The following is a 13328-nucleotide window of genomic DNA, read 5'->3' as shown; positions in this document are numbered from 1 at the left end:
GTTTAATCTATGGGCTCACTGGTATTTATTACCTTCCTCTCTCAACCAATGGGATGTATTTATATGTCAACATAAGCTTGTTCTCTCACTTGCTGTTTTTCAGCAAAAGTTTTCGACAACCATCCACCTCCCCACCACCACCACCACCAGCTATAATAACCTTAAGGCCCGTCATTGGAACTCCTTTTCCCCAGCGGGTTTCGATGCCAGCAGCCCCGCATAGGGCTACCTGCCATCACATCATCTGGCTCAGAGGATCCTTCCTCGGAGACGAGGCCATTCCCCAAACTATTTAATAAAATGTCATGTTGCACTCCATCGTTCATTCGTTCACTTTGTTAAGCCTGTACTCGATTGAAATAGCATTCTAACTATCTCCTCTCTCTTTATTTCTCACTCTTTGTCTCAGAAGCACTGAGCTGCTTGTCTCCCACACGACGGCAGACGATGCGTTTTGCCTAAACCCATCCCCCCTCTTCCGCCCAACCAATCCGAGGCAGTCATGAATCCCCAGGAGGCGGAGTTAGGCCAGGAACTGAGCGAGGACATGGAAGCCGACCTGCCCCCTCCTCAACGCCGTCGCCACGACAACAACACTGGCACAAACAACAGGCGACCCCGGCAGCCTAGCAACCACAGTAGTGAAAACAACAACCACAACCACACTGCTCCGCGCTACAGGAGGTATAATGAGGCCCCTGGTGCAGGTGGAAGCAGGATCAGAGGGGCCCCACAGCGGAGGTCAACAGAGGAGCCAGAGGCAGAGCTGCACCAGGGAGCCCAGTCTACTCCCCAGCAGCCCCAGCCTCAGCCCCAGCCTCAGCCCCAGCAGGCCCAGGGTCAGTCTCAGCCCATCCCGCGACCTGCAGTGACACGTTACCGCAGACAGGGGGACAGTGAGGCCAAGCTCAGAGCACAGCAGCAGAGACACACACAGAGACAGCAGAGAGAGGCTGAGAGGGCGCAGCAACAACAACTAACCCCACCAGCCCCACAGCCTGTTCACACTCTACCCCCACAACGAGATGAGCCGGAGGAGGATGAGGGGGAGAGAGAGGGGGAGAAAGAGAGGGTGAGAGAGGGGGATGATTCTGCATTAGCTTGTTCTGCCAGCAGGGAGAGCGGTTTCCACACACACACAGACCAGGCGGAGGGCGACGCCGTCATGGCCCTAGATCCTGAGGCGGAGGACAAGGGCGGTACCTACAAGGTGACGCTTCGCCCAGAGGCAGAGGGATACACAGAGAGTGCTGAGTCAGAGCAACAACACATCCACCCCCACCCCAACCTGAACCTCAACTACCCCCCTCAGCCCCCTCCCTTACCCCGGGAACCCCTACCAGACATTGGGAGAGTCCCCAGTCAGGAGGAGGCAGAGGAGACCCTGAACCCTGGAGGTTACTCCAACTACGTCTACACCCAGCCTCTCTATCATCGTGGGGGAGGGTCCAGCGGAACAGGGGGGCGGGACAGCAGCGTGGAGGAAGGGGTGGAGCCAGAAGATGAGGCGTATTCCGAAGCCTACGACTACTCCCTGACAGAACATGTCTACGAGGAGATCGGTGATGCTCCCTCTCCCTCCGCAAAGGGGGCAGAGCCTACGGATACCAATGAGAACCTCCAGCAGAGGAAGGCGGGGTTCCGTCTGTTCGAGGGGCGGGACGGAGGCGGGGACTACCGACAGCAGGAGGCGGTGGGGTCACGGCTCCACCACTATGATGAACGCTCGGACGGGGAGTCAGACAGCCCGGAAAAGGAGGCAGAGTTTGCTCCGTACCCACGGGCAGACAGTTGCGACCAGGATGGTGAAGAGGACATCGACATGATCGTAGCCGAGGTCAGAGAGAGTCTCAGCTCTCAGAGTCTGGAGAGAGCTGTTGCCGAGCTAGGGGAGGGAGGAGAGGATGAAGACATGATGGAAGGAGGAGAGGAAGAGGAGGGAGAGTGGCCCGAATCCGAACACGCTCACAATTCTCAATCCGATCCCCCCACAGACTCCACATACCCCAAGGGAGAGATAGAAGGACAGGGAGATGAGAGTGAAGGAGAGAGCATCCCACCCCCAGCAGACAGTCCCTCTGAGGACTGGTCTGGGGTTCGTAACAGTCGTGAGAAGAGAGACGCCATCTCCCTGGCCATAAAGGACATCAAGGAGGCCATAGAGGAGGTGAAGACCAGGACGGTGAGGTCACCCTACACCCCTGATGAACCTAAAGAGCCCATCTGGGTGATGAGACAGGACCTGAGCCCCACCACTGAGTGTTGTGACCTGCAGCCCTCACTAGGGGGCGACGTGAGTAGTGCTTTATACAGGCCACTAATACTGTGTTTGTGTGTGTGTGTTCAGTCACCTGTGTGTGCGTGATTAGTGCAGATGAGGAAAAGAGGAAGCCACTGTAGACTATTGAGATGAAGCCCAGGAAAAGGTTTGGTTTATGTTGAATGTATTGGATCATGATCCAGAAAGGCAGCAGCAGAACAACACAACATTTCTCTCTTGCTTCAAGATCCCGAGATTAGATCCTTCTCCCTCCTTTCTCTCTCCATCATATCTCTCTTTCTCTTCCCCTCTTTTTGTATATCCCCATCCCCCTTTCACTTCATAACTCTATCTACTACTTTCTCTCTCTTCTCTTCTGAGGAGTTGTCTGTCATACTGGTTCCTTTTCCTTTCTGAATGGTGGCTGTCTACCCTGAAGACAAATTAACTCCTCTCCTCTCCTCTCCTGTCCTCTCTCTTCTCCTCCTCTCTTCTCCTCTCCTCTCCTCTCCTCTCCTCTCCTCTCCTCTCCTCTCCTCTCCTCTCCTCTCCTCTCCTCTCCTCTCCTCTCCTTTCCTCTCCTCTCCTCTCCTCTCCATCTTCTCCTGTCCTCTCTCCTCTCCTCCTCTCTCCTGTCCTCTCTCCTCTCCTACTGTCCTCTCTCCTCTCCTCCTCTCTCCTGTCCTCTGTCCTCTCCTACTGTCTTCTCCTCTCCTTCTCTCTTCTCCTCTCCTCCTCTCCTCCTCTGTCCTGTCCTCTCTCTTCTCCTCCTCTCCTCTCCTCTCCTCTCCTCTCCTCTCCTCTCCTCTCCTCTCCTCTCCTCTCCTCTCCTCTCCTCTCCTCTCCTCTCCTCTCCTCTCCTCTCCTCTCCTCTCCTCTCCTCTCCTCTCCTCTCCTCCTCTCCTCTCCTCTCCTCTCCTCCTCTTCCCTGCCTCTCCTCCTCTCCTCTCCTCTCCTCTCCTCTCCATCTTCTCCTCCCCTCTCCTTCTCTCTTCTCCTCTCCTCCTCTCTCCTGTCCTCTCTCCTCTCCTGTCCCCTCTCCTCTCCTGTCCCCTCTCCTCTCCTGTCCCCTCTCCTCTCCTCTCCTCTCCTCTCCTCCTCTTTCCTCTCCTCCTCTTTCCTCTCCTCTTCTCTCCTGTCCTCTCCTCCTCTTTCCTCTCCTTTCCTCTCCTCCAGCTAATAGAGTGGACTGGTTGGTTGAATGGTTTGAACAGCGGTCTGATCTCATCAGTATTCCTGCTAGCTCTGCTACTCCTCTCCTCTCCTCTCCTCTCCTCTCCTCTCCTCTCCTCTCCTCTCCTCTCCTCTCCTCTCCTCTCCTCTCCTCTCCTCTCCTCTCCTCTCCACAGTCAAAATCAGCCCTGCAAACGGAGCTGTCCTGGCCTGCCAGACGTACAGTGCATTGGGAAAGTATTCAGACTCTTGACTTTTTCCACATTTTGTTACATTACAGCCTTATTCTAAAATTGATTCAATTGTTTTTACCCCCTCATCAATCTACACACAATACCTGATAATGACAAAGCAAAACAGGTTTTTAGAAATTTGAGCAAAAATAAAAAAAAGAATACTGAAATATTACATTTACATAAGTATTCAGACCCTTTACTCAGTACTTTGTTGAAGCACCTTTGGCAGCGATTACAGCCTTGGGTCTTCTTGGGTATGACGCTACAAGCTTGGCACACCTGTATTTGGGGAGTTTCTCCCGTTCTCTGCAGATCTTCTCAAGCTCTGTCAGGTTGGATGGGGAGCGTCGCTGCACAGCTATTTTCAGGTCTCTCCAGAGATGTTCGATTGGGTTCAAGTCCAGGCTCTGGCTGGGCCACTCAAGGACATTCAGAGACTTGTCCCGAAGCCACTCCTGCGTTGTCTTGGCTGTGTGCTTAGGGTCGTTGTCTTGTTGGAAGGTCATCCTTTGCCCCAGTCTGAGGTCCTGAGTGCTCTGGAGCAGGTTTTCATCTCTGTACTTTGCTCCGTTCATCTTTCCCTCGATCCTGACTAATCTCCCAGTCCCTGCCGCTGAAAAACATCTTCAATGCTGCAATCATTTTTTGTTACCCTTCCCCAGATCTGTGCCTCAACACAATCCTGTCTCGAAGCTCTACGGACAATTCCTTTGACCTCATGGCTTAATTTTTGCTCTGACATGCACTGTCAACTGTGGGACCTTATATAGACAGCTGTGTGCCTTTCCAAGTCATGTCCAATCAACTGAATTTACCACAGGTGGACTCCAATCAAGTTGTAGAAACATCTCAAGGATGATATATGGAAACAGGATGCACCTGAGCTCAATTTCGAGTCTCATAGCAAAGGGTCTGAATACTTATGTAAATAAGGTATTTCTGTTTTTTATTTTTAAAACATTAACAAACATTTCTAAAAACCTGTTTTTACTTTGTCATTATGCGGTTTTGTGAGTAGATTGATGAGGGAAAAATACTAATTTAATCCATTTTAGAATAAGGCTGTAACGTAACAAAATGTGGAAAAAGTCAAGGGGGCTCTCTACAATGCACTGTAGACAGCCTGACACTGATAACGGAGGGGGAGAGGGGTGGAGGGGGAGAGGGGTGGAGGGGGAGAGGGGGAAGACAGGGAGGTAAATAGGTATGTGAGAGGGTGAGGATAGAGGAAGAAAGGATTGCTGGATCTAAGAATCCCACTACCTCTCCTTCTTCCTCTCTCTCTCTCTCTCTCACCATCCATGCCCCTCCCTCTTTTTCACTCAGACACACACTCTCTCTATTAATTAGTATACCGTGTGTGTCAGGGAGAACTAGGGAAGAGGCATAGAGAGACGGAGAGGGCATGCTGGTCTGTACGTGCCATCATGCACGTCAGTATCACTGCTCAGGGGGCATAGTAGTAGTGATGAGAGTGGATGGATGTAATCTTCACTACTGTCACAGGAGAAGAGAATATTTCAGCAGGGATCCAATAACATGAAGAGAATGGCTGTTTTCCTCCACTGCAGGCCTCTGTCTGTACACCCCACCCCCCCTCGGATTCTATGACCTGTGGATTCAGGCCAACGTTCTCCTGGACCACTTTTCTATGACCTGTGGATTCAGGCCAAGGTTTTCATTGTGGGAGTAGTTTTCCCCTCAATGTGTCTAAATGCAGTACAGTTCAGCTGTATGAATGTTTCAAGTTTTATTTGTCACATGCACAAGTACAGTGAAATGCTTAAAGGGGCAGTGCAGTCCAAAACATGATTTTCCTGTGTTTTATATACACTGAGTATACAAAACATTAAGAACACCTTCCTAATATTGAGTTGCAGTTCTTGACTAAAACTGGTGCGCCTGGCACCCACTACCATTCCCTGTTCAAAGGCACTTAAATATTTTGTCTTGCCTATTCACCCTCTGAATGGCACACATACACAATCCATGTCTCAAGGCTTTAAAATCCTTATTTAACCTGTCTCCTCCCCTTCATCTACACTGATTTAAGCGAATTGAACAAGTGACATCAATAGGAGATCATAGCTTTCCCCTGGATTCACCTGGTCAGTCTATGTCATGGAAAGAGGAGGTGTTCTTAATGTTTTGTACACTCAGTGTATATTTCCACACTATGATGTTGGAATAATACTGTGAAATTGTGAAAATTATGATAATGCATTTTAGTGTAAGAGCTTTTTGAAAAGATCGTCTTATATTTCTGTTGTTTGGCTGGGTTTTATTTTTTTTGACAACACCAGGCGGTATAAGTTAATAGACCAATAACAAAGAGACTTTTCCCTTCTCTCTGCCAATAACAGCTAGTTTTCAGGTGACACATCCCTCCCATTAGGCTCCTCCCATTAGGGCCCTCTCCCGGTAGGCCCCTCTCCCAGACCACTCTTGCTTGAGAAATGGCATTTTGCTAAGACCCTTTTTTTTGGACCATTTTAATTGAAAACAATTACATTAAGGCACTTTATTGTTACCCAGAAATTATTTATATTGAGATAAAAATTGATATTGGACCTTTAACTTGCAAGCCCTTCCCAATTGTGCAGTATGACATCACGGAATACTGAATATTGTTTTAAAATATTTATTTATTTAATATTTATGCGTTAACCTGTGTGTGTTCTGTGCAGAGAAGTAGCTTTCGGATGAACTGTGCTGGATAACATGGTTTTGATTAACCAAAGGTTGCCAGTTTTGCTGCTGGCTAAATAGATCAGTTAGATGGTTGTTTATCCTACAGTGGGTTGCCAGTTCTACTGCTGGCTGGGTAGATATCAGTCTGAGGGGTTGTATCCTACAGTGGGTTGCCAGTTCTACTGCTGGCTGGGTAGATGTCAGTCTGAGGGGTTGTATCCTACAGTGGGTTGCCAGTTCTACTGCTGGCTGGGTAGATATCAGTCTGAGGGGTTGTATCCTACAGTGGGTTGCCAGTTCTACTGCTGGCTGGGTAGATATCAGTCTGAGGGGTTGTATCCTACAGTGGGTTGCCAGTTCTACTGCTGGCTGGGTAGATATCAGTCTGAGGGGTTGTATCCTACAGTGGGTTGCCAGTTCTACTGCTGGCTGGGTAGATATCAGTCTGAGGGGATGTATCCTACAGTGGGTTGCCAGTTCTACTGCTGGCTGGGTAGATATCAGTCTGAGGGGTTGTATCCTACAGTGGGTTGCCAGAGTAGGTGGTACCCCTGGAGCGTATTACTGTGGGCTATATCTCCTGCATTAGCATGTCTATAGCAGTAAGTAGCATTATAAATGGATTACATGTTATCAAATTAGCTTTAGATAATGTCCCTGTACGCAGCGCGCTCAGCCACTGTGACATGGCTGTTCATTGTACTAGAACAATGGGCAATGGAGCTCCCACGTAGACATTTAACATTTTAGTCATTTAGCAGACGCTCTTATCCAGAGCGACTTACAGTTAGTGCATTTATCTTAAGATAGCTAGGTGGGACAACCACATATCACAGTCATAGTAAGTACATTTTGACTCAATAAAGTAGCTATCAGAAAAGTCCGTGCCAGTACGCCGGACGGGTCATCGCTTTGAATTGGAATATCCATTCTGCTAATTGTATTTCTATGATCTTCCAGGGCCTAGATAATGGTGCTGTATTTGAATGTACTTGTTGTAAGTGTCTCTGGATAATGACTGAAGTGTAACTATAGGCCCAGGACATCACAAACAGTACTGTTGCGGTGAAATGAAGTTAGCCCTTAGGTCATTATCCTCACAAGGGAAAAAGAAGGAGCTCAGGTTATTACACATCTCCGCTATTGAAAACCAATTGCTAGTCTAAAAGAAATGGGAGATAATGTCTAGATGCTTTTTATAGCGGAGATCAAGTTTATAAAGTGCCTGGCTGAACCGATGAGACGTTGGATTGCGCAGTGAGATGGAACAGAGTAAATAGGCATTTTAACGTAATAGAGTTTGCCTGTGGTAACTTGTGGAATAGACACCGGCTGGAATGCGCTTTTAACCAATCAGCATTCAGGATTAGACCTACCTGCTGTATAATAAGTATTATAAACTGGGTGATTCGAGCCCTGAATGCTGATTGGTTGACAGCCGTGGCATATCAGACCGTATACCACAGGTATGACAAAACATGTATTTGTACTGCTCTAATTATGTTGGGAACCAGTTTATAATAGCAATAAGACACCTTGGGGGTTTGTGGTATGTTGCCAATATACCACGGCTAAGGGCTGTGTATCCTTCATGATACAAGACTGCCTCGTGTGCCTTATTGCTTTTATAAAAGTGTTCAAAAAAAAAAAATCATGACCAATTACATATTTTCATTCAAACTTTATTTTGATAAGTCAATTCATACAATTTCATTTTTCCACCACATGATTTAGTCCGGACAAAACTCTGGTTGTTAGTTCGTTTGGTCATGTTGCTACAGACGCCACCCAGTTGTTCATTCTTTTTGCAAAAGGACTAGTCGTCCGTTCTAAACAAAATGATTGCTATGCAGGCTTGATAATGTTCTTGTCACTTGCCAGCTAGCTAGCCAACTTCAGCTAACTCAGTCACGTCAAACATTGAACCTGGAGTGACAGTACACTAGCTGCATTTTCGTTTGTTTGAGCTTTTTTCCTATTGTCATTTAATTCGATATTTCCATGATAATGACGTTGATGCGTGATTTCGACTGGCTCAGAAAAAGTTGTCTTGTCTCGTCTGGGCACAGTTCACTATGTATGGTACTACAGAGATATAAATTCAAAAGTGAAACATTGCTTCCGAGGTCTGACAGCCAGATAGTGAGGCTTATATTAACATTAACCCCCGCTGTACAAAACTAAATTCTACATTTACATTACATTTTACAGACCATGAGAACCAAATTCTAGGCTGGAAGCAAGTGGAAATAATGTGCCAGTTGAGATAAATACAAGAGATGATTCGGACACCAACATGAACATGATATTCTTATGGAGGCACAGTGATAATTTTCATATGGAACTGTTAGCAGGCATAGGTGTGTCTGTGACACCAATACAGCATGGCTTGGAACACTGTTCGTCCAATCAACGTCCAGGATCCAAACAACCACTTTTATCAAATGAATATAATGAATGATAGAATGTAGAGAATGTAGAGTGCGTGTGTGACTGTGTGTCTGTGTGTCTGTGTCTCTATGGCTGAGGTGTGAGCTGACAGGTTGTTTCTCTATACAGTGCCTTCGAAAGTATTCAGACCCCTTAATTTTTCCCACATTTTGTTATATTACAGCCTTAATCTAAAAGGGATTAAATAAATAAAAATCCTCAGCAATCTACACACAATAACACATAATGACAAAGTGATAAAAAAATAAAAAAATAAAAAAACAAGTAAACCTTATTTAGATAAGTATTCAGACCCTTTGCTATGAGACTCGAAATTGAGCTCAGGTGCATCTTGTTTCCATTGAGCATCCTTGAGATGTTTCCACAACTTGATTGGAGTCCACCTGTGGTAAATTCAATTGATTGGACATGATTTGGAAAGCACACACCTGTCTATATAAGGTCCCACAGTTGACAGTGCATGTGAGAGCAAAAACCAAGTCATGAGGTGGAAGGAATAGAGCTCCGAGACAGGATTGTGTCGAGGCACAGATCTGGGGAAGGGTACCAAAACATTTCTGCAGCATTTAAGGTCCCCAAGAACACAGTGGCATCCATCATTCTTAAATGGAAGAACTTTGGAACCACCAAGACTCTTCCTAGAGCTGGCCACCCGGCCATTCTGAGCAATCGGGGGAGAAGGGCCTTGGTCAGGGAGGTGACCAAGAACCTGATGGTCACTCTGACAGAGCTCTAGAGTTCCTCTGTGGAAATGAGAGAACCTTCCAGAAGGACAACCATCTCTGCAGCACGCCACTAATCAGGCCATTATGGTAGAGTGGCCAGACAGAAGCCACTCCTCAGTAAAAGGCACATGTCAGCCCGCTTGGAGTTTGCAAAAGGCACCTAAAGACTCTCAGACCATGAGAAACGAGATTCTCTGGTCTGATGAAACCAAGATTAAACTCTTTGGCCCGAATGCCAAGCGTCACGTCTGGAAGAAAACTGGCACCATCCCTACGGTGAAGCATGGTGGTGGTAGCATCAATGGGAGAGACTCCCCAAATACAGGTGTACCAAGCTTGTAGCGTCATACCCAAGAAGACTCAAGGCTGTAATCGCTGCCAAAGGTGCTTCAACAAAGTACTGAGTAAAGGGTCTGAATACTTATGTAAATTTGATATTTCAGTTGTTTTTTAGTAATTTTTTTTTTTATAAATTAGCAAACATTTCTAAAAACCTGTTTTTGCTTTGACATTATGGGGTATTGTGTGTAGATTGATGAGGAGGGAAAAAACAATTTAATCCATTTTAGATTAAGGCTGTAACGTAACAAAATGTGGAGAAAGTCAAGGGGTCTGAATACTTTCCGAAGGCACTGTATGTCCTTTTTCTCAGTAGGAGAGCAGTCATCTGTTGTCTGTGTGTCACCCTGCTGTTTCAGCTAGAGGTATGACTACAGTGTGTGTGTGTGTGTGTGTGTGTGTGTGTGTGTGTGTGTGTGTGTGTGTGTGTGTGTGTGTGTGTGTGTGTGTGTGTGTGTGTGTGTGTGTGTGTGTGTGTGTGTGTGTGTGTGTGCGCGCGTGTGCGTGTGCGAGTGTGAGTGCGTGTGTGCTTACCTCAGACCTGCCTCTACAATCTATTCTCCAGACAGACAGTCCAGATGTTGTGCTGTGTACCGTACCGTACCGTACCGTGTATGTTTACATTGCCAAAGCAAGTGAAATAGACAGGAAATAAACTATCAATAATGAACGGTAAACATTACGCTCACCCCAACAAAAATTATTTAGACATTTCAGATGTTATATTATTGTCTCTCTCCATCCAGTCTCCAGGCTCAGACTCTCAGGCCTCTCCTCAGGGGGCGGGGTCTTCCATCCGGACGCCCATGCTCGAGGGGAGTGACAGCTTCGAGTCTCCACCCCCCTCCACTAAAGAGGTAGGTTGGTTGTGTGTGTGTGTGTGTGTGTGTGTCTGTATCTGTGTCCAATGTGATGACTTTTACCAGACAGGCAGTGTGACGAATGAAAATTCTCCTGCATACTGACCACCAACGTTTCAATGAGTCAACCATCGGTTCACTCTCTGAGGCCTTCCCCAGTGTTATGACAGTGATGACATTGCTATTATAATGTTATGACTAGGGATGTGACAAATGTAAACATTTTCTTAACGTTTAACTGCCATATTTTTCTCATTTAAACAAAGAAAAAATATTCATAAAATGACATGAATTCAAAAATGCAGATATGGTTGCATATCACCTCTAGGGAGCAATGCAGTTCAATGTACCGCAGTCCTGGCTTCCTTCCAGCTAGACGGAGCTCACCTTACTGCTGTCCCCCAACCCACTCGGCAACGATGGTAGTTAATGCCGTTTTTAGGTTTTCTGCTGTGTGCCTCTCCTCCATGTCCTCAGTGGGCAGTACATGGGACTTCATGTCCCACTGTTCATCAATGTGATGGCTCGTTGCAGTGATGTATGACAACGCGTTCATAGACGTCCAACAATCTGTTGTTAACGCCACGTATGGTGTTTGAGAGCTTGCGCTTTGTACTTGCAGAGCAGTCATTGTATAATTTCTCCATCAGGGCCGTCACGGTTTTTTGACATGGCATCTTGTAGTCTGGTTCTAGATATGCCATCAGGGTATTGAAGCCGACATCCTCTACTATTGACAATGGCTGCATAGCAACTGCAATAATTTCCGTGATTTTCTCACTCCGTCCCTTATTGCACTGCTGCCAACAGCGGGTTGGGTCTCACGGTGCCAGCAGCGGGTTGGGTCTCACGGTGCCAGCAGCGGGTTGGGTCTCACGGTGCCAGCAGCGGGTTGGGTCTCACGGTGCCAGCAGCGGGTTGGGTCTCACGGTGCCAGCAGCGGGTTGGGTCTCACGGTGCCAGCAGCGGGTTGGGTCTCACGGTGCCAGCAGCGGGTTGGGTCTCACGGTGCCAGCGGGTTGGGTCTCACGGTGCCAGCAGCGGGTTGGGTCTCACGGTGCCAGCAGCGGGTTGGGTCTCACGGTGCCAGCAGCGGGTTGGGTCTCACGGTGACTCCCTTTCAGCTCTGCACCTGTCCTGCTACTGTAACTCAATTCCACCTTGCATTTCATAATCTTCTCATTTAACTTTTCAAAGTATTTTCCAACTGTAAACAATAACGACGTGCGGAGAGCTCTACATTATTATTATTATTATTATTATTATTATTATTATTATTACTATTACTATTACTATTATTATATCCGTGGCTAATAATAAAATATGCATATCTCCTACTTACAGCATTGTTGCATTAGGTATTTGTTTAATTTTAATTTTCACTTTATGATGATGATGATTGGGACCTGTTAGTGGTTGTTTTGTAATAACTGCACCAAAAAATATATATATATACGGTTTCGGTTGGGGATGTTTTCTAAACGTTAACGATCCCAAATTCGTTTAATTGTCACACCCCTAGTTATAACAGTGTTATGATGACCATGTCTGTGTGACCCGTCATCAGTAACATGTTCTCTGTCTCCTCCACCTACAGTCCAGGAGAAACCTCGCCTCCTTCCCTACCTATGTAGAAGGTAAGACCTGTCTTTAGTTCCCTTCCTGTCCTCCTTCCCTACCTATGTAGAAGGTAAGACCTGTCTTTAGTTCCCTTCCTGTCCTCCTTCCCTACCTATGTAGAAGGTAAGACCTGTCTTTAGTTCCCTACCTGTCCTCCTTCCCTACCTATGTAGAAGGTAAGACCTGTCTTTAGTTCCCTCCCTGTCCTCCTTCCCTACCTATGTAGAAGGTAAGACCTGTCTTTAGTTCCCTACCTGTCCTCCTTCCCTACCTATGTAGAAGGTAAGACCTGTCTTTAGTTCCCTACCTGTCCTCCTTCCCTACCTATGTAGAAGGTAAGACCTGTCTTTAGTTCCCTACCTGTCCTCCTTCCCTACCTATGTAGAAGGTAAGACCTGTCTTTAGTTCCCTACCTGTCCTCCTTCCCTACCTATGTAGAAGGTAAGACCTGTCTTTAGTTCCCTCCCTGTCCTCCTTACCTACCTATGTAGAAGGTAAGACCTGTATTTAGTTCCCTCCCTGTCCTCCTTACCTACCTATGTAGAAGGTAAGAACTGCCTTTAGTTCCCTCCCTGCACTCCTCTGCTTTACTTTACTAGGCTTTGCTTTGCCAGTGCAGATTTGAATATATTTTAAAAGTGTTTTTCTCTAGTTACTGTAATGCTTGGGTGACTGCACTCTGTGGGGGTATGCTGATGTGTAGGCCAGATTTAGTGCCAGATCAGCATTTTTAAATGTCATGGAGGGCTGAGAGAGAGAGGGAGAGAGGGAGAGAGGGAGGGAGGGCCTCTAGTGTACCAGTCTAGCGCCTCAGTGTGGTTTGTTAGGTCTGTCTCTCCTTCTCTCTCCCACACACATCCCTCCCCCTCTCTCTCGTTCTCTCTCTATATCTTTCCATCTCTCACACACACACCTACACTCTCTTCCTCTCTCTCCCTACCTCTCCCTCTCTCCCTCTCTCTCTCTCTCTCTC

At 47.0% G+C, this 13328-nt stretch overlaps 1 protein-coding gene across 1 annotated transcript; it reads left to right on the top strand.

The window, feature by feature from the left end:
- Window positions 1-502: 502 nt before the first annotated feature.
- Window positions 503-12796, top strand: LOC311116550 (amyloid-beta A4 precursor protein-binding family A member 1-like; the record flags this gene model as incomplete). The annotated part of the gene is made up of 7 exons (XM_084191630.1): window positions 503-2293; window positions 10622-10732; window positions 12333-12372; window positions 12476-12478; window positions 12582-12584; window positions 12688-12690; window positions 12794-12796. Coding segments are annotated over 7 exons (1954 nt in total), but the record flags the coding sequence as incomplete, so codon positions are not given.
- Window positions 12797-13328: the final 532 nt, after the last annotated feature.

This window comes from Coregonus lavaretus (assembly GCF_964263955.1).
Source record: "Coregonus lavaretus genome assembly, contig: HAP1_SCAFFOLD_5162, whole genome shotgun sequence".
In the NCBI taxonomy this organism is placed as follows: Eukaryota; Metazoa; Chordata; class Actinopteri; order Salmoniformes; family Salmonidae; genus Coregonus; species Coregonus lavaretus.
This window is presented reverse-complemented; position numbering and strand designations above follow the sequence as displayed.